Source organism: Pogona vitticeps, chromosome 2 (assembly GCF_051106095.1).
Source record: "Pogona vitticeps strain Pit_001003342236 chromosome 2, PviZW2.1, whole genome shotgun sequence".
Taxonomy (NCBI): Eukaryota; Metazoa; Chordata; class Lepidosauria; order Squamata; family Agamidae; genus Pogona; species Pogona vitticeps.
The window spans coordinates 43,297,493-43,319,064 of record NC_135784.1 but is presented as its reverse complement, the minus strand read 5'-3'; the positions used below and the strand labels follow the sequence as shown (position 1 = coordinate 43,319,064).

General features: G+C 41.0%; 1 protein-coding gene across 2 annotated transcripts in view; it reads left to right on the top strand.

Annotated features, from left to right (window-relative positions):
- SUCLG2 (succinate-CoA ligase GDP-forming subunit beta) overlaps positions 1-21,572 on the top strand; it is a 286,835-nt gene that overhangs the window by 80,286 nt on the left and 184,977 nt on the right. For both annotated transcript variants that reach the window (XM_020801680.3, XM_020801681.3), the window contains exon 2: positions 6,103-6,244. In XM_020801680.3, the coding sequence (XP_020657339.3) occupies positions 6,103-6,244 (142 nt within the window). The remainder of the gene's footprint in view (positions 1-6,102; positions 6,245-21,572) is intronic.

The window sequence follows — 21,572 nt, the reverse complement described above, 5'->3', positions numbered from 1 at the left end:
AAGAAAGAAAGAAAACACCTGCTAAATATTGGCTGGATGTTTTGCCAAAGGTGACCTTAGGAGCTCAGTAGGAAGGATAAAAACCTTGCTATCTGTGCCCTGCATTCCCTCTTGCCCTTGATTCCTGCATTGAGCAAGGGGTTGGACTCAATGGTTCCTTCCAACTCAATTATTCTGTGACTCTATGATTTATCACAATGCCATCATATTCTGTTAGTGTTATTGATTTGTATATATAGGCAGATAATGCTTGTCAAAATGAACATTTCTCTTTGTCTCTAGGGCACATGACCAGTAGTGACTTGGGTGAGGTTGTGCATCCTTTTCTTCTGCCTTAAAAGCCTCTTTTAAGGTGTGTTTGTTACTTGCCTCCCCCAGAGGTTCTGTTTCCGGCTGCTCTGTAGTTGCAAAGGCAAACAGAGAGCCAGTCATGACTTCCAGCTAAGTTGGCTACCGGCCTCAAGGTCACCACTGACAGCTCTAAGCATCTGTGCAACTCCATTCCCTGCTGCAGTGGTGTTTGGCTTTCTCTCAAAGAGCGTGTGTGTGTGTGCAGGAAGGGGAGGTGTTGGCAGGCGACCATTTGCAGGCCACGCATGCAGCCAAGCTGCTCCTCTTCTGCTAGAACCTGATGGGGCTGAAAGAATTCTGTCTCTGAAAGGTTGAATGAAGGCAGATCTGAGCAGAACATGGAAGAGTTGCTTTTGAATTATGATTCCCAGCATGCCCCCAGCAAGTGATCATTGGGGGATTCTGGGAGTTATCATCCCCCCAAAGTCACATTTCCAAGCTCTCATGTGATACAGTATCCTGTGTGTACAATATCATGAGTGCAAAAACAGCAAAACCACAATAAAATCAGTATTTTTATTCTGTGGCGTCTTTGGTTTTTTTTTTTTTTTAAACCCCAAGTAGAAAGATCTAAAACTGAAGTTTGAGGCTGCAAGATTCTGGCTAGATTTGAGACACAACTGGATGGCATAGAGTTTCTCGCCATCTGAAGCCACTAGGGGTACTTGAGTGCTGTGGGGCAGCATTGCCTGTTTTTTCTTTTGAGGGCTAGAGACAGAGGTAAGAGACCAGATGTAAGACACACCAAGCTGAATAGCAACTGGCCTTTGTGCTCTACTTTGTCCAAATGCTTTTTATCTCTGATGGAGAAGTAGATTGCTTGTAAGAGTCAGTATATGTATGGGCTTCCCTGAAGATTTGTGGTAATCAGTTACAGTGGTGCCTCGCTTAACGAGTGCACCGTATAACGACGAAATCGCATAGCAATTAGGGTTTTGCGATCGCAAATGCGATCGCATACCGATGGCCCCTATGGGCGAAACTCGCATAGTGAAGATCGGTAAGCGTTTTGCTTACCGATCTTCGCTTTGCGACGCCCGACAAGCAGCTGTTCCGCGGCTCCAAAATGGCCGCTGGAAGCCCCGAAATGGCCACCCGCAGCGTTTTCGCGCCCTCCCCTCGCTTACCGAGGGCGCGAAAATGGCTGCCAGCTATGGGAAAACTTCGCTGAACGGTGAGTTTTGGCACCTATTGGAATGCATTAAACTAAGTTTAATGCATTCCAATGGCTTTCCCCACTCCATACAGCGATGTTTTCACATAGCGAGGGTTAATCCTATGCAAGGCACCACTGTACATATAAATAGTTACCTGCAATTTAAAACCCTTCCCAATAAATAAATTGTAACTGCATTACATTATGGTTGTAACTTAACAAAGCAGTTTCCTTTGTGATGCAACTGTAGTGACAATGTTCATATCATAGTCTAAGCACCCTCCACCCCCTACTGACTGCCCACTCATTGTTCTGGTCTCTGTGTATTTGAAATAAGGCACAGAGTTGGACATATGCTCCTCCCTTCCTAGCTCTAAATTTCAACGTAGCTTTAGGGTTAATCTGAATTGTATCTTGTGTACCCTGGAAACCCAGCAAGACATGGCAAATGTTAGTCATGCACATGAGTTTGGAACTGGAATAAAATAAATAAATAAATTTATTGTCATTGTAAGTATGTACATAGTATACCCATACAACGAAATTCAACAAATGGAAGCGATCCATCTGATGAGCATTCCTGATGTTGCCCTCCACTTTGAAGAAGCGTACCTCCACAGCTCAGTATAGTCTTCAAGAAGAGATTCAGAAATACTTACTGCCTATCAAGACCCAGCAGAATTTGTGGATCTGTAGCTCTTATAACAATCTTTTCGGCTCAGGTCCTGGTACCAGCAAAGGTTGGAAGTATCTCATGCATTTGGATTGCATACCCTGTTATGAATTCCCCTTCTGTTTGCCCACAAAATATTACTTGTGATGCCATATGTCAGTGGGTAATCCATCCTCATCTGCTCAGCAACTGAGTCTACACATTGGCAACAAGAGGGGTGGTGACTGTTTCTCTGTTCAATATCAGTGGTCTAGTTGGACTGTATGTATCTCTGTTTATTAAACTGAGCTTTTCATCTGTGTTCTCCATCCTCACAAGGACCCTTTACGTCTCCTTTCTTGGCAGGCTATGATTTAACAGCTCCTTGCTTAATTAGCCACAGTTACCTCACCAGGAAACAATTGTTTTGTAGCATAGGCATCTTCTAAACCAGTGGTTCCCAACCTTGGGTAACCCAAGTGTTCTTGGACTGAAACACCCAGAAACCCCGGCCAGCATAGCTGGTGGTGAAGGCTTCTGGGAATTGCAGTCCAAAAAGACTTGGGTTACCCAAGGTTGGAAAGTAGAGTAAGGGGAGGCACCTCCTGTCAAATTTGGGATGGCATTGCTTGCTTACGTAATGAAAAATATTGGTTATGAAGATCCAGAACACACCACAATTTAAAACCATGTTTTGAAGTTAAGATTATGATCTGTTCTTATTCCAGTAGCAGCAGCTTCCTAATTCAGCCATAATGAGTAGCAATGGTTAATTAAGTCAGAAAAGACTGACCAAAATTATCGTGCATAAAGTTATACCCATACAAGCTGATGATATCACTCATTAAAAGTTTCCTCCCCCCCCCCCCCCAAGGTTCTGAGCCTTCCTTGGTATCTCTTAATCTGGGGAAGATTTTGCAAGCATTTGGAAAGAGGGGGATGACTTTAGTGCCCGGAAATTGGTACTGACATTTTCTTATGTCCTGATATGTAAAACTGTAGAATTCAAAGAAGTTGTTACATGACTGTGCATCCAGCCTAACCAAGAAAGTGGTGTGTGCAGATAGTGAAGATTCACTGTTTGAAGCAATCCTGCTATTTAAATATCAATTCATTGCAAAAAGATTCAAGATACAGTACTATTCTTGACAGGTTTTGTTACTTAGCTTTTAAAGGAAAGCCTATCTATTGCAACCTCATGATAGTTACCTGTCTTTTAGTTTGGATGTGGGGAAAGAGATAGTGGCTTTTAATGCTTATTTTCCACAATGTCAAGTTGCAAAGGAAGCAGTGACAGTAAATGTGCATTGATGGTAGTTTTCAATACAAAGCTTTAATATTTCAGAAAAATTATTAAGAGATCTGTTTTGTCTCAGCTGTTTTGACTCTAGTCTGCCTACAGTGGTTTGACTTTGCGAACAGCTGTTTGATTCTAGTAGATTAGCTGTCAGGTGGATAGTTTTTCTCTACATAAGTAGAATGTCTTTCATATAATACAATCGCAACAATGCTAGAGTTGTTTAGAGCATCTTCTCAGTGCTATTAACTTGCACTTACATATGAAAGCTCATTGTGAGGAAGATCCTTCTCATAATTGATTATGCATATGAAGATAATGCAAGGGAGGAAATGATACAGGAAAGAGCTAACACTGATAATATGGAGAGCAAGTGCATGAACCTGTGGGTACCTGTCACAAGGTTTAAGAACGAATGAGCAAATGAGACTGGTAGCAGGCTTTTTTTTAGTGCTAGTCAATAAGAGAGTACTGTATGTACTCGCGTATAAGCCTAGTTTTTCAGCACATTTTTTTTTGCTGAAAAAGCACCCCCTCAGCTTATATTTGAGTCAGTGTCAAAATTACATGTTCTCCCCTGCAGTGTGGGTGTTCTCCAGACTCCTCTGCTCATCTACGGGTGCCTGCAGCCTCTGTGGATGGTCCGATGATCCGGGTTAAGTACACTGCATTTCCGCTTCCAAGGACACTCCCATCCTCTTGCTTCTGCATATTCTATATACCCACCTTCCTCCTCCCACCTTCCTCTTCCATCCTCTGTCTCCCTCCATTAATGTAATTTTATTGGTATCTATTTTTATTTTTGAAATTTACCAATAGCTGCTGCATTTTCCACCCTCGCCTTATACTCGAGTCAATAAGTTTTCCCAGTTTTTTGTGGTAAAATTGGGTGCCTCGGCTTATATTTGGGTCGGCTTATAATCGAGTATATACAATATATTTTCGGCATTCAGTTGCCTACACTTTGGCCTGCAAGTAGAACAAACAGTACATCAATGCAGTATCTGTAATTCACTGTTAGGTCCTTAGTTATGGTACTCCAGTGTTGTTGTTGTTGTTGTTGTTGTTGTTTAGTCGTTTAGTCATGCCCAACTCTTCTTGACCCCATGGACCAGAGCATGCCAGGCCAACCTGTCTTCTACTGCCTCCCGGAGCTGGGCCAAATTCATGTTGGTGGCTTCGATGACACTGTCCAACCATCTCATCCACTGTTGTCCCCTTCTCCTCTTGCCCTCACACTTTCCCAACACCAGGGTCTTTTCCAGGGAGTCTTCTCTTCTCATGAGTTGGCCAAAGTACTGGAGCCTCAGCTTCAGGATCTGTCCTTCCAGTGAGCAGTCAGGGTTGATTTCCTTTAGAATGGATAGGTTTGTTCTCCTTGCAGTCCATGGTACTCCAGTAGCTATGATCAAATCACCTAACTCACAGCTCAGTGACAAAGGGGATGCATTCAGATATTGTATCATGACCTTTACCAGCTTGATTTTACAAATCCCTCTGTGTTCAAGATCTTTGGGTATCTTCATCAGACAAGAAGTTTAAAAAGGCAGAGAGAGGAAAATTAGCAGAGGAAGAGTGGGGAGAAGACTTCATCTTAAAATCCTGCAGTCTACATCTCATGATATAATGCAATAAGGCACAAATGAGGCTCATTTGATGGTGTGATAGGATTAGATTTCATCTGGAGTGGCAATAGGGTTGCTAATAGAGGGCTAGTTACACTTACTGGGGCCATGAAACACATGACTAGGGATGCATATCTTGTAGTAATGTGATCAGACACAGCTGTATCTGTTTTGTCTTAATGTTGATGATGAACCAGTTGTACTTCTCTACCTCCATTGCGTCCTCAACAGAGTTTTCATGGCTCCTAGTTGTGCTATTCAGATGTGGTTGTACTGGTACTGGGATTATTGAAGACATGATGTGCCAGTTTGCTAAAACCTTTAATGATAACATTGCTCGTATTTGCCCTGAACTTGATGCCATCCTATTTGTGGCAGGGAGAAGAGCATCATTACTACAGTTGATGACGCCCTGAGGATGTGGATGAAGCCACCAGCAGATTGTAATACCTGATCCTTGCCCCCAACACCATCTATGAAAAATTAAATCTCAGTAGCTGGCTACTAAAGAGCTAAAGCTTAAAATTAGAGTGAGAATTGTGGAAAATATAGCACACCAATAATTTACTGAGGCTAAAATCTTAGAGTTACACAAGAGTAGATCTAGGAATAAAACTTTCTGGCAGAGAAGCATGAACAATAACTGCAATCTTGTCTAGTAGCTTGGTATTGGAGTTTTTGTCTTCTAGGAGTATGGAACAGGAAAATCATAAGTATATACAATGAGTTTTTTTTTCCAGGTGTGCTATTAAGTAGCAAGATTGCTTGTGTAAAATAGCCATAATAATGAGTACTATTATATGGTGGTGGTATTTTAATATCTTCCAGGTTTTTAGAGGATTTTGCTCATAAACATCCAGCTAATATGCTTTGTTGAAAATATTAAATATTCTCTCGAGTTTTTTTGTGGCTAGATGCAGGTGACCATAACTATGAGGTTTAATAGCTCAGTTTATTATTGTGTGAACTGTTGATAATGAACCTTATGATTTTTCTCTCCCCCACCATTTCATTTCTGCAGGCTGTTCAATGGGCCCCCAGGCGATGGCTAAACCTGCAGGAATACCAGAGTAAGAAGCTGATGGCTGATCACGGGGTCACAGTTCAGAGATTCTTTGTGGCTGACACTGCCAGTGAAGCTCTTGAGGCTGCAAACAGGCTAAGTAAGTTGACAAGTAATCAAGTGACATCTGCATGGGCTATAAACAAGCCTGGAAAATTAAATTGTGTCCTTCTAAAGAAATATATGGATAGTTGTGTCCCGTCTTTATAACTCAGACACATTTCCTTCTGGAGACCAGAAGCATATAAACATATTGAACACAAGTTCACCAGGTCATTTGGATTTCTTCGGGGTTTTATCCTGCTCAATCCTAGAGGCTTCAAATGGGTTGCAGTAAATGCCAAAAATGGACAATGCAATTTGTGCTGTAATTCAATATGTCTTTCCAGAATGTTGCTTGATATCTATACCTCCCATACAGATGTTCCATCGTGAGTGCCAGGAGGACTGTAGCCAACGCTGAGACTAGTGAGAAAGAAGAGGGTGGTTGTCTGCGTGCTTGTTGCAGTTGCAAAACTGGCAAAAGCGTGTTTTAGAAAACTTAACAGACATCACAAACAGCCTCTTTAGGATTACATGCAGAATACTGACTATCTGTGAAAAAGCGATTGAGAAGACGAGCCAGGATGCAGTGGCTTGCTGGAGAAGGGCATGGGTGACAGCCAAACCCTAGACCTGTGAACAGGAGCACTTCTGCTGAGTTTTAGCAGATAGGAGATGATGATATATTGCTACATTTTTGGCATCATTTTCATGTGCTTCTAAAGGAATAAAAAAAATGCTTATGATTGTTTTTAGTGCTGGCAAAACCAGCATCTTAAAATTTACAAAAGGATAGTTGCACAAAAAATAAATTAAAATCTTAACTTGCCCCCTATAGTCATGCAATGATGTTTCATGGGGGGAGCATAAATAATAGTGCTGACAAGTTATTTGCCCCGAGGGAATTCTTACTTAGTTTGGGTAAACTTCCAGGTGCCCTTGGGTTTGTTGCTGTGCATACAAGTTTGCAGTCCTTTGAACATTTCCTTAACTGGGAGTGGCTTTGTTTGTTAGATGTGTATGCAAAGCTTCTGTTGCTACTTCAGCTTCACATAATAAATCAACCCTAATGCAATAGCAGTAAAAATAACGGCAGCAGTTAAAAGCAGTGCTAAAATCATCAAAGGCCATTAAAACCATAAGCAGCTTGGAAAAGAGAACTGCATAAAAGCCTTAGCCTTGGTGTCAGGTGAACAGATGCAGAGTTCCATAGCTCAGGGAATACTGCTGAAAATGTTCAGTCCCTGACAGCTCCTCAGCTCTAGTTGTAAGGATGCCTGAAGTCACCCTCCTGTGGTAATGTTACCGAAAGGCTGTTCCATTTAGGAACCTTAATAGCTAAGGAATAGGAGGCAACAGATAACCTGTTGGCCTCCTATTCCTTAGATATTACGGTTTTTTTTTCTTTTAAGGTCAAAGCCAACACTCTGAATTGTGTATTCGCGAAGGCTTTCACGGCCGGGATCTAATGGTTGTTGTGGGTTTTTCGGGTTCTTTGGCCGTGTTCTGAAGGTTGTTCTTAACATTTCGCTGGCCACAGAGATTGGCAAAATGTTAGGAAGAACAACCTTCAGAACACGGCCAAAGAGCCTGAAAAACCCACAACAACCACTTTGAATTGTGTCTAAAAATCAATGGGTAACCAGTGAAATTCTTTGAATAGTAACAATGCAGTCTGACTTCTAGATGTTTCATTAAAAGCCTCACAATTTAATGATAAACCAGTTGACGTTTCCGCCGAACTGTCTGCGTAGTTGTGCCCTCTTACAGTGTCTTATGTTCATCTGACCTAGATACGACCAGGATAATTATGGTCAAGAACGGGTGCAGTTTGCATACCAGCCAAACGTAGTTAAAGGTAATTTCTGCTGAGGGTCAGAAAGGTTGGTCTAGTAACACTTTTCCGCTGTGGACCTTATCTTTTGGAATGAGCGCAGCAACATCCAGTACATGCACTAGTCAGTTCTATTGTTAGTCAGCAATACCTTATCTTGTGTGGCGTGAGTATTTTGGTTGCTACCTGGCCTATTGCCTGACAGTGTTCACAGCCGCCTAGATTCATTGGAAAAGGGAAAGGGAAATTATAGCTTCAGATTGCTGATTACATTTTTATTGAAAATCCCCATAGTTGAAGATAATGGAAATTTGTATAATTCCATTACATGATGCGACAGGACAGAAGACTTAGTCAGGTAGGAATGGAAACATCTGTATCATTGCTCATTATTATCCAGCTCCTAAAGAATTAACACATATTGCCTATTTTTTTTCTGGCAAATCTGATTTTATTTCTATATTACGTAGTGATTTAATTTTATATCCCAAAGAAGTCTCAGAACAGATTTCTAAAGATTGTCATAACAAATTCAACTTTTAAAGTCTTGGACAGTAGTTGGACTTGTGACTCCCTTGATTTATTGACCACTGGTTGCTACTCCCTTTGCTCAGAAGGGCCGTCTGGGGTCTCACTGCCACCAGGGGCAGGATCTTGACACCCTCCTAATCCATCTCATCTCTCCTTCCTTCCCCCTGAATATCTCTGAGGGCTCACCTCCTTTCCAGGTCTTGACACAGGAAGCTCACAAAACCAACCGGCAAGTGCCTCCACCAGGGGCTATAGAGATGAGGCAAGGAAGGGCTGGCACATGGACTTCAATTTCCAGTTCCTATTTGACATAGAGCTATGAACAGCTCCTCTACAGCCTTCATAACTCTATGTTCCACCCCTTTTCCAATGACTCCTCTGGCTCTGAACCCGGGAGCCCCACAGAGCTGCAGCTCACAGTTTAGGAACCTCTGGTATAGGCTGAGAGGATGAAGGAAATCCTAGAATGGAGTAAAAAGGGTACTAAGGTATTTAAAGGGTACCAAAGATTAAAAAACTGCTGTTAAAAGTAGGTGACAGTCTAGAACTGCAGTGTTTTGCAGATTTTGACTGGGCAGCTAGTGAAGTTGATAGGAAATCAATTTCAGGTTTAGCTAATTTTTTTAGACAAGTCCTTAATAAGATGGAAATCTAAAAACCAAACTATAGTTGCAACAAGTACTGCGGAAGCAGAGTACACTGCCTTGAGTGAAATGTGCAATGAAGTCATATGGTTCAAACAATTATTAAAAGATGTAAATGTAATAATTGATTCACCTGTAAAAGTGTTTTGTGATAACACAGCATGCATTCAGCTGGCTAGTGAATGCAGGGTGAAAGGCAGGAGTAAGCACATTGGCATAAGATTTTGCAATGTGAAAGATGCTGGAGAGGAGAGAGTCATTTGGTTCAACTACAATATTGCCCAAGTGAAAATAATCTGTCTGATATTTTTCACTAAACCCTTGACATCTGAAAAGCATGTAGATGTATGTGACCAGATGGGTTTCAACAATTTGTCGACTTAAGGAGGAGTGTCAAGATTTGTTCCTTTAAGTGAACAAGGGGTTAAAATTAACATTGTAGTGAGAATGCAAAGTCATGCCTGTAAACGTCAAGTCAATGGATGACTGATGCAACTTAGGTAGTTGTCACAAGGTTCGTTAGAAGTTTTAGGCGGTCCCGAATTTGGCGCGGAAACAGTAGGAGTCAAATTGTTCAAACCATAACAATTTTTATTCAAACTCAACAGCGGCGTGTCAATAACAACTTCTGTAGGGATAAACGAATCCCACCTATTAAACTGTCCATCAAATCCATCATGATTGTCATAACTGTAGTCTCTTCTCAAAACTGGGGTGCCGGTCCAAACCTCTCCTTGTCGTTCGGCTTCCTCAGAGGTGCGCTCCTTACTGTGGGTATAGTGCCGCAGCATGGATGGCGGGCCCAGTCCCCCTCCAGGGGTGGTTTGTTGAAGGTGGAATCCGGCCGCACCATCTTCTTCCAGGGACCACATCCTCTCGGGTATACCACCACCATCCATTCTATGGTTTCTTTTATGGTAATTCCTTCTTTTCCTGTCACCTGATCTGGCAATAAACCACCAACCTTCAAGTTGGGGAAGTCCTTTAGCAGGTTACTAACATCCTCCTGTTTCTTCACCTCTTTCTCCTTCTTTTCCATCTCAGTTCGAAAATCCCGCCCTCCTGTCCCCGTTTTTATGTCCTCCTCCCATACATCTATCCACTGCTCCCCCCCTTCCCTTTTCCCTCCTCTGACAAGCACACTTCTATTTTAACCTTTTCCTGGTCTTCCTTCCCCTTTGACACTTCCCTCTCCTCTCCCTCCCCTTTAACATCCTTGTTTTCTGGAGGAGACGGTTTCACTCTTGTCATCCTGTCTTTCACAGTAGTGCTCGTTAACCACATTCAGCTGCTATGTCTGCAGTGATAGGCTGCTCTCGCTATTTAAGCAAGAGAGTGAGAACATCACTTTGCCACTCAGTTGTGAGTCTGGTGGTCATTACTTCTGTGAGTGTTATGTTGTTCTGAGAGATCTGTGCCTATGTATATAACACCATGTATATATGTCTGACCAATGCTAATATATCAAGTCTAATATATTATGCTATAAGTCTTATCAGAACTCTCTCGGTTTTTTTCCTTATACGTCCGCGTCTTTGCTCTGCTTATAAAGGGGAGGATTTGAAGCTACCAGATAAGAGACTCTGTGTAACTTGTTATCTTGGGCTCCAAGGTTTGTTTTCTCTAAGAGAGTGCTCTTGGAAGTTTCATTATCCAGATCTGACTCCAAGCTTCTGGAGAGCCAAATGCCACATCTGTCTTTGGAGTTGGACCTGCGCCAGCAGTCACATAGTATCCAAGCAACACCTAGATAATTAGGGCAGTATTTTGTCATTATTTAGTCACCCTCTTCTAGGCTGAAGTTTAAGGTCAAGCAGTGGAGTTGAGGAGCTTTGTTTGTAATGAATACAAGTTTTTTTTCCTGTTGTATGAAAGGTATCTTCATGACTATCACCATCACCTTAAACTATGGACATGCAATTGGGGCAAGCACCATTTATTCTTCAAATATCCTCATTCATTTGAACTGGAGGGAACCATAGAAAAGTCACAGTGATCAAAATAAGCCAGGACCAGGCCTGTACTTCTAACCCACTCAGGTTTTGCCTCTGTTTGATGTTTTGTACCTCGGCTACCTGAATCCCTTACCGTTGGTTGGATGGTCTGAGAATGGGAAGTTCAGAATATATGGAGGTCCAAGAGCTGAGAATTTTTAGCCCATTCAAAATGTGCAAAATCTGGCGGAATACTGGTGGAGGTGGCTAAGAATAGCTTTGGCTGCTTCTAACTCTAAAGAATTCCCTTCAGTTGAAAACACATTGTTCCGAATAGAACTTCAAAGACAGTTCTAAGTGCTTGTATAGTGCTGAAAACTGTATGGTCGGAATTAGTGATCTGAACCCTGCATATGCATCCATATTCTTCCAAGCTGAAAGTTGCTGTAGTAATAGTCCTTCAAATTACAATGACAAAAACGCAGCAGAACACAGTATGTGCTACTTCAGCAGATTAAATGAAAATGCTCTTCAATGAGGTTTTGAAGCCATCATTTTTAATCTTTCCTTTTTCTTCCCTCGTCAGGTCACTTTAAGGGATGCTGAGCCCAGAAAAAGATCTCGTAGCATACCTGTGGGCTGCTCTTAACTTGAGATACAATACCACTTAATAAGGGAAGGATTTATAAATAGGATGGAAAAGAAAGCTTGCCATATGCCTCTCTCTCTCATAATAAAAAAAGATGAATCTCTAGGTTGCATAATGTGCTCGCTGTTTGGCATTTCCATGGTTTATTGATGAGAGTGTCATTGATTAAGTGTACAATTGCAAGGAAATTAATATAGGAAGAAAACTATATTTGTTATGTTTTAAAACGTGGTGCAAAAATAAATAAACAAATAACATAAAGCTGTGACTTTGGTCCAGAGCTGTCCAGCGTAAAATATACTTTTCCAAGGGAAGAGCCCACTAACTTTGCTAATTCCTTTCCTCCTCTGTAATCTCCCTGCCTCATAATCTAGATCATTGCTGTAGTTTTCTCAATCCTCACAATCATCTTTTGAGAGAGTATATGCGAGGGTGGAAGAAAATGTGAAAGCCTAGTTCCGCAAACAGTGCTCTTGTCACATGTGAGGTGTTCTTCTCAGTTCTCACAGGACAGTGAAGCAAAATGGGGACAGTTCCTTTACCACATTTGATTGCCTCGTGTCTTTCATCTCAGGAAGCATATTGGCGGTGTACATGTTAATTTACTGAAGTACATCAAGTGCACAAGGAATTAACCAGATTATTGAAGACATTTGGCTTTTCCATTTGAAGATAATTTGTAGAAGCTATGAAATTATTGACATGCTAAAGCACTCATTAACATAGTCCTTGTGGTTAACTTCCGTGTTTGCCCATAATTTTGTTGTGGCTAGGTAAGAATTCAGTCTAAAGAATGTATTTTGAAACTGATATAGGATTACTTAGTTCTACACATGAGCAGGTATTTATCTTGTACCAAATGCGTCACTGCCATTTGGGCCTTTGTAGGATGTCCTGAGCACAGCATATTTGTTACAGAAAGATCAATTGCTATTAACCTTCTATAGACTTTCTAAATTGTTCGCTGAGCCTTCACCATGCACCTCCATATTGCAGTAGAATATTTGTGTGGAATGCTTGAAACATCAATTATTGGAACGCTATCATGGTTCCAGAAGTCTCAGAGTATTGAGATAGCTTTTGGGTACTGATGTCAAAGAGGCAAGTATTAAACCATGAAATATAATATTCCAGAAGACTAAACTTTCACTGGATACATATTGTAAAAATGAAGGATTTCGGGATACAGTTTTAGTTAATTAAGATTACAGCAATCAACGTTCAAAAGGATGATTGCATTGTTATTTCTATGCATATATAACAAGTGTTTCTACATTATTGGTACAAAGCAAGACATGTAGAAATAAATCTGAGTGCAGTTTGCAGACTCAAATCACTATTTGGTGCTTCCAGATAGAAGCAGCTCAGTGAATATACTATATGGCATGGGTTCAGGCGATTCGAGGGATCATATTACAGTGGTGCCTCGTTTTGCGACGTTAATCCGTGCAGGAAAAAAGTCGCTAAATGATTTAATCGCTAAGTGATTTTAAAAAGCCCATAGGAACACATTAAAACGTGTTTAATGCGTTCCTATGGGCTAAAAACTTACCTGTACGTGAAAATCCTCCATAGTGATGGCCATTTTGCATGCTCTAAAGCGAGGCAAAACAGCGGTCGCCATTTTGTTTTTCTGGTGGCCATTTTGGAACCGCCGATCAGCTGTTAAAAAATGGGCGCTTTGCCATGATCGTGTCCCCGCGATCATTGCAAAGCAATTTTTACCCATAGTGGCCATCGCTAAGCGATCGCTCTGGTGATGGCAAAAAGTCCATCGCTAAGCGATTTCGCCATAAAACAGAGCGATCGCTAAGCGAGGCACCACTGTACTCCGTATGAGCCTATTAAGCTTTTAAGATCTGGGGAGGCTGATCTCTCGGTTCCACCACTTTCCCAAGCTTGTTTGGTGAGGCCATGAGAGAGGGCCATGTCAATGGCTGCTCCCAGGCTTTGGAATGCCTTGCCCTGAGAAGCCAGGTTGATCCCCTCCTTTTTGTCCCTCCATCATCAGGCAAAAAGTAAGTAAGTTGTCTCAGGAATGCTGGTTTTTAATGTACAGATTTTAAAATGTTTTACATCGTTTTTAAACTTGATTTTTAAAAACTTGATATACGCTTTATTGTTTTTTCAGTTTGATATTTACATACTGTTTTAATCCATTGTTTTATCTTGTGTGAGCCGCCTTGGACCCCGTATAGGAAAAAGAGGGCATATACTGTAAGTGATATAAATGAATAAATAAAAATAATAACTGACTGCCTCCTAAAATGTAGTATGGAATTAAGGAACTGTGGTATTTCCATAGCTCAGGGCTGAGAGGACAACCAACTAGTTGGAGTCAACACACAATAAAAGGTTGAAGGACCTTTTGGATTAGCAAAACCATGGATAACTTCAAAGCTTGATGGCAGATGTTGTGCTATTATTTTGATCATCTATCCCACTTTTTTAAAACCGCTAGACAATGTTAGCTTTAGGAATGTTTAAGATTCATTTTTTTTTTTTCAGGGAACTTATAGTGACTTGCTGCAGATGTAGCATTTTCTAATCTTTGAGAAGATTGGGAATGGATCCAAACTCTGCAATTCTCCTTTGGCTTGTACTCCCATTGCTTTTTCTCCTTTTAAGGTGTCTCCAATCATATAATTCCCTGTGGCCATAATCCAGGGCTGTCCAGAGTGAAGCGCATGCTGTAGCAAATTGAAGAATAGCTATAGTTAGCTTTAAATAGAATGGTATCTTTTAAACTCTGTTCAAATTACTGATTCAGCTGAGATAATGCTGACCATAGCACTGAAAGGTAAATGCTGGGGAAATTCAAACTGGACATGGGGAGGAACATCCAGTCCTCAGTAGCATTTGCTCTTAGAGAAGGAACATGTGTTCTTTCAGATGCTATCTGGCTGCTCCTTGTACCTGACTATGCTGGTTAGGGCTGATGGAAGTTGCAGCCCAAGAATATCAAGCAAGTCACATGTGGGATTTTTGGACTACATATATCTGATACCGCATTTTTCTGTGTATAAGACACTACTTTTTCTTAAAATCATTACACTAAAAATTGAAAGGTGTCCTTTACACAGAAGTAAGCTGACATAGCTGAGGAGAGAACAAAACGGGACATACCTTACCTCTGTAAACAGGCTTCTTAAAAGTAGTTCAAGTTTATTGTATTAGCTGAAAGCCGTCACAATTGTTTAAAATACAGATATGGTCAAATAAAATCATGATAAAAATCACAGGCATATAAAATAATAAGAGAGCTCAACAGGCTTCTTTCAGTCACGAGGCTTAGCTTCCTACAGTCAGGAGATTTAGCTTCCTCCAGTCACGAGCCTTAGGAAACCAACATCAGCTGATGCTGTACAAACCAATTGGAACACACCTCCTGGAGATGGAGCCTGTAGGCTCAGATTCAACAGGGACTCCTAATGTCTGACATTCTGAGCCCAGAGGCTGAATACTCAAAGCGACGTTTTCTTACTTTTTGTGTTAGAAAAGTGGGGGGGGGGGAATCTTATAAACGGGTGTGTGTTATAAACAGAACAATATGGTAATTCTCCCTTCTGGGAGCTCCACCTGACACAATGACATCTAGAGACACGAAAATGTGGCTCAGCTGAGAGAAAGGCCTAAGCTGGAAGAGTTTGTACGTCCACTAGGCCTAGCTCCACCTAATTTCCTGTCCAGAAAGGAAGCTGACAGTTAGCCGTGGAACAGCTTTCTTTCTGAACAGGCCTAGATCACACGTTTACCTTTCCTGTTTCAGATCCTGGAAATATTACATCTGTACGGAGCCAGTGGCAGAATCATAGAACAGTTTGTTTCTTGATGGCATCATAAGCTAGTAGCTAGCAATCAGATGCCAAAGTTTCTGTTGGGAGACCAACCAATGTGCTAGTTCATATAATCCCTTTAGACAGCCTGTGCAGGATGAAAGCCAGTGGCAATGCTACAGTGCCCTGTCTGTTTAATACTTTTCTTGATTAATGGTTTCCCCAGAAACCTGTCAGAAATGCACTAATAGTGTAAAAAGGGAAAGAGCATAAAAGGATTTGTAAACAAGTTTAATGGGTCTGGTGGATTTTTAAAACTTTTTTACTGAACAAAGCATAGCTGATGCCTTGAAAATTAAAGTCGTGCCATTAATACTTGCCTTCAAAGGGAATTCTGTCTAGTAAAATGTAGAACCCGAAGGATTTTTGGCTTTGTACGTTGCTGAACAATTCTTGGATGAAACTACTTTACAAGAAGCACTGCTGATGAGTCAGTATTCAGTCATTTTATGCTCCAAGCGGAGAACTTGCAAGTATCTGACAAAGAAAAAAGCGCATTCTGTACAATCTTGAAAGCACCGTTTTGCCTGGTCTCTTTTATGGGAGACAATCAACAAATCTACCTTTTTAATGTCTGTATTTAAAATAGAATACTAAGCCAAGGGATCTGAAAACCTGTTCCTGGAATTCACCCTACAAGGACACAATCATAGTGTAGCCTTAGTATTTGTTGTGTGGGGTTTATTGTCTATGTTGGAGAGGAGTCTAACGTTCTGAAGTAAGAAGAGCCAATAGAATTAAGTTGAGGGTCTATCTAAAACTGATTGATATTAACTCTTATTGAATGCAAATAAACTACATTGTGAACTGTAGATACATTTAAAGATGTTAGATATTGTTTGCTATTGTTGCAGAAACCGAACAGAGTACATTTCCCTTTTACATTTCAGCATGTTGAGCAATGTTTTCTCCATAATGGGTGCTTTCCGATAACTTCTTTGTGATGTGGGGTATATAACATTAAAAAGTGAGTTGTGTTAATTATTCAGGGATTGTCCTTATTTCTTTCTTAAATTTACCAACACTTGTGAGAAAAAAGATTTAATTAGCCAAGTGATGTTTATTCCTGCTATGTTTAATTTACACTTGTCAATCAAATACCTGAGGACACTGTGAAATGGTTTGATTTTAGCTGTGCACCACTCAAAGAACAGGTTGGAACAGTCCTTCAAAAAGAGGATAATCGATGTAATCACCCGATCTGATCATCAGTTGAAAATACAAGAAACCAGTCAGAAATTGGGGAGAAAGAGTGATTTGATACTGCTATCCCTGTTGGTACTATGTGTTTCAGATCGCTTTTTCCTTCAGCCTTTGATGCAGAATCCCTTGACAAGTGCCTGTGTGAGCAATCTTTCCCCTCTTTTGCAAATCTCAGAACCTTACATTTTGAAATTAACTCTCCATATTACTAGTTGCTTCTGCCCAAACAAGTTGCTATCATTGTTACTTTGTTACACAATTAATTGCATTGGGAGTTACTGATAATATTGTATTACTGTCATCAGCGAGTAGGAGAATACAAGGAGATAGTTGGTGATTCCTTGAAATTGTCAGTTCTGATATTACACCTTGGAAATATTTGTAAAAGTATGGAAGACCAAATAAAAAAAAAAGCTTCCTTTGCCATGAAACCTGGAAAAAATCCTGTCAGAATGCCTCTATAATGACCTAAAATGGTCTTCCGAAGTAACTTTTGAAAGTAACTAGGTGTTACTCACTACACCTAAGTAGCACTACTGTTATTCATTCCACCTAAAAATTTTGCCAGTACAGTAAGACCCTGGTATCCACAGGGGATTGGTTCCAATCTTCGCCACGTATGCTGGAATTAGCAGATAAGTGAAGCACCTCCGGTTTCCTTGGTGTCTGTGCATGGCTGAAAGAGGGAATCCCTGGCCCAGTCTCACCAAAGAACTGGTTTTATTGCCCTCCTGTTCACAACAGAGGCTTCCCAGAGGCCAGAAACTGCTTCCTTCCCCATACCTCCCCCCCCTCAAATGCAGCTTCTTCATTTCACCTGAAGGTACTTCCCTCAGAAACGTCAGGCCAGAAGTGCCTTGCCTTTAAGCCACTTGTCCATAGCATAGTCTCTGGTTCCATCTAGTGGCCGGTCCTGGTAATGTTGCTGTTTAGTCGTTAAGTCGTGTCTGACTCTTTGTGAACCCATGGACCACAGCATGCCAGGCCCTCCTGTCTTCCACTGCCTCCCAGAGTTGGGTCAAATTCATGTTGGTCGCTTGGGTGACACTGTCCAACCATCTCGTCCTCTGTCGTCTTGCCTCCACACTTTCCCAACATTAAGGTCTTTTCCTGGGAGTCTTCTCTTCTCATGAGATGGCCAAAGTACTGGAGCCTCAGTTTCAGGATCTGTCCTTCCAGTGAGCACTCAAGGTTGATTTCCTTCGAAATGGATAGGTTTGTTCTCCTTGCAGTCCAGGGGACTCTCAAGAGTCTCCTCCAGCACCACAATTCAAAAGCATCAATTCAATTCTTCAGCAGTCAGCCTTCTTTATGGTCCAGCTCTCACTTCCATACTTTGCTTCTGGAAAAACCATAGCTTTAACTATGCTGACATTTGTCGGCAAGGTGACGTCTCTGCTTTTTAAGATGTTGTCTAGGTTTGTCATTGCTTTCCTCCCAAGAAGCAGGCGTCTTTTAATTTTGTGGCTGCTGTCCCCATCTAAGGTGGTCATGGAGCCCAAGAAAGTAACATCTGTCACTGCCTCCATCTCTTCCCCTTTTATTTGCCAGGAGCTCATGGGACCAGTGGCCATAATGTTAGTTTTTTTGATGTTGAGTTTCAGACCATTTTTTGCCCTCTCCTCTTTCACCCTCATCAAGAGGTTCTTTAATTCCTCCTCACTTTCTGCCATCAGAGTGGTATCATCTGCTTATCTGAGGTTCTTGATATTTCTTCTGTCAATCTTAATTCTGGTTTGGGATTTGTTCAGTCCAGCCTTTTGCATGATGTATTCTGCATGTAAGTTAAATAAGCAGGGAGACAATAGAGTCTTGTCGTACTCCTTTTCCAATTTTGAACCAATCAATTGTTCCATATCCAGTTCCAACTCTTGCTTCCTGTCTTACATATAGATTTCTCAGGGGGTAGATAGGTGGTCAGGCACTCCCATTTCTTTAAGAACTTGCCATAGTTTGCACACAGTCAAAGGCATTTGCGTAGTCAATGAAGCAGAACTAGATGTTTTTCTGGAACTCTATGGCTTTCTCCATAATCCAGCACGTGTTAGCAATTTGGTCTCTAGTTCCTCTGCCCCTTCGAAATCTAGCTTGTACTTCTGGGAGTTCTCGGTCCACATACTGCTGAAGCCTACCTTGGAGGATTTTGAGCATAACCTTGCTAGCGTGGGAAATGAGTGCAATGTCCTGGTAATGCATTTTGTGAATGTGTGTTTCTGGATTTCATTTATTTTAATAGTTTTAATTTTAATTTTTTGTTTAGACATGGGTATGTGAAACCGCAGGTACTGATCCTGTGAATTCAGTGGGGGACCCCTCTATCTTGTTTACTGCTGGGCTCTCCCACCCACATTGTTTTAACATAACTGTTCTCTCTCATTTAGGAGAGGTATATCGCATTCAGGGTCATTTATTGTGGTGCATTGGATAGAGTTATGAACTCGGACTTGGAAGATCCGAATTCAAATTCCTCTCGGCTATGGGCATGCATGGGGAGCACTGGTAAAGCCACTGATTGTCATTATCTTGGAACCACACAGCTGGAAGGGAACCTATGGATCATTTAAGTCCAACCCCTATGAAAGACATACGGTGGGGAGTTGAATTCCCAACCATGTAGCCAAAGAAAGCATCACTGCATGTAAGTGAAATGAATTCAGCTGGATTTTAACTGCTAGAATTCCCCATCACAGCAGGTGAGTGAAATATAGGTGTCTATAGGTAGGCAGAGTGACAGAAATAGGCAGACATCCTTGGAACAACTGCACTGTTTGGTTCTGTCACAGTGGGACTCTGTTTCTTGGAGATATTGATTGGTGGCATGTAAGACAGAAAAAGATGATAAAGAGTAGTGCAGTTGATTTAGCTTTACGGGTTTTCATTAGGCTGGAAAATGAAGACCCTTAAAACCTTTCTCTAGCCCAGCTGCAAGAGTAAAGATGGATGCTAAATGAGACGTTTTAAGGGCGTATAGTAAGGTGATGCTAGCATAGAGATTCGTTTGTTCTTTGGAAGTAAAGAGGTAAAGATAATTCCAAAGACTTTTGGAAGACTTTCTTCCAAAAAGACATTCATTGTTATGTTCAGCTTCCTTTACTGCCCTCAGTTTAATTTCATTAATCCTCGCAAATTATTTATTCTTTATTATAGTTATACCCTGCTTTTCCTCCAGTAAACTCATGTTGGTATATTTAGTTTTCTCCTCCTCCTCACTTTATTCACACAATAACCATGTGAGATGGGTCAGGTTGAAAGAGACTGCTTGTCCAAGATCACCTAATGAACTGCATGACTCAATGGGGATTGTACCCTGACCTCCCAAAGCCCTAATCCAATCACTTCTAGGGATATGCACGCAAAACCTTCAATTTTTATTTCGATTCTTGGGCGGGTGCTTGTTTTTTGTTTCATGTTTTTCATGTGCCAGTCCCTTTAAAAACAACAACAACAACAACCACAAAACAGACAGCTTGTTCCACATAGTTTAGTTTCACCTTCCCAAGTGCTAGTCTGAAGAAACTCCCTAAAGAACCCTTTAAAACTATCCCCCCAAAGAAGAGGTAAGGTAACAGAGAATCAGTCTGCTTGTGTTGTTTTTCCTTTCATTTAAACATGAATTTCCAAGGATTTCCCAGGCAGAATTCTCAAATCATTATGTTTATCATTTATGGTAAGTTTTAAGGACACCATCGTTTCATGGGAATTAATGCAAATGAAATAAGTAACAGTGCTTTTAATACCGTTATACTAGTGATAGTACTGTTGACTGCTATCTGTAGTAACTGTAAAACACAAAGAAACTAAATAAATGTTAAAAGTCCTCTATTCCATTTCTCTCTTTTTCTTAACCTGTGTGTTTTAAATGCCTGTGAATGTGAGAGCTTGAATGTACTCTAGAGTTTCTGGTTTTAAGAGTTTAATATATTTCTGTTGCTTAATTTTACAATTAAATAGCAATCTGGTTTTGCCTGAGGCCACCTGGCAAATATATAAATGGGCAGAGGTTTGGTGTGCTGCCTCAAGTAGGGGCTTCATTCTGCCAGGCCTTCTTAATTGAGGTTATTTTACATAAGGTCATTTCAGGGCTTGCCCGGTCATTAGTGTTCCCCAAGGCAATAGAATTTGGACCTCAGAGAAAATCAGCAAATTGTACCTTAACTTGTTGCTGTTTTGCTTTTGCTTGTTTGTATTGTTTTTACTGCAGTAGGGGTGACATAAATTGGGCTTGTGTCCTAAAAAGCTTGATGGGCTAAGAGAGGGGAGTAGTTTGTCTCCTCAGACAATTAAAGAGTCTTGATTAGCTCTGGATCTCTTTATACTGGGCATAATGTATGGTCTCCAAAATATAGCAAGCCTTTGTTCTCATGGTTTAAGGACCATGGTACCTTATTTGCTGGATATGCAAATGATCACACCTCACTTTTCCCACACACTCTCTGCCCAGGCTTCTGCTAAAAAAGCATTTGAAATGTCCATTTATACTTTTTGAAAATTTTGCTGAGGGCACAAGTGAGTGCGAACTGCAGCATACCTGTAGTTGTTTTATAACCCTTCCGTGCCACCGAATGTCTTTGAATCAAATTGATTTATAGTAATGTGAGTAATGGATTGGGGACTAGCAAATCAAAATCTCATTTCAGATGTTTGACACTAATGTTGTGCTGAGTTACTGTGCCCTGTGTTGGATTTCTGATCAAATTACTAAAATTGCCACTTGGAAATAGGAGTGGAGACAAAAATGCAAACAAATATTGTTAT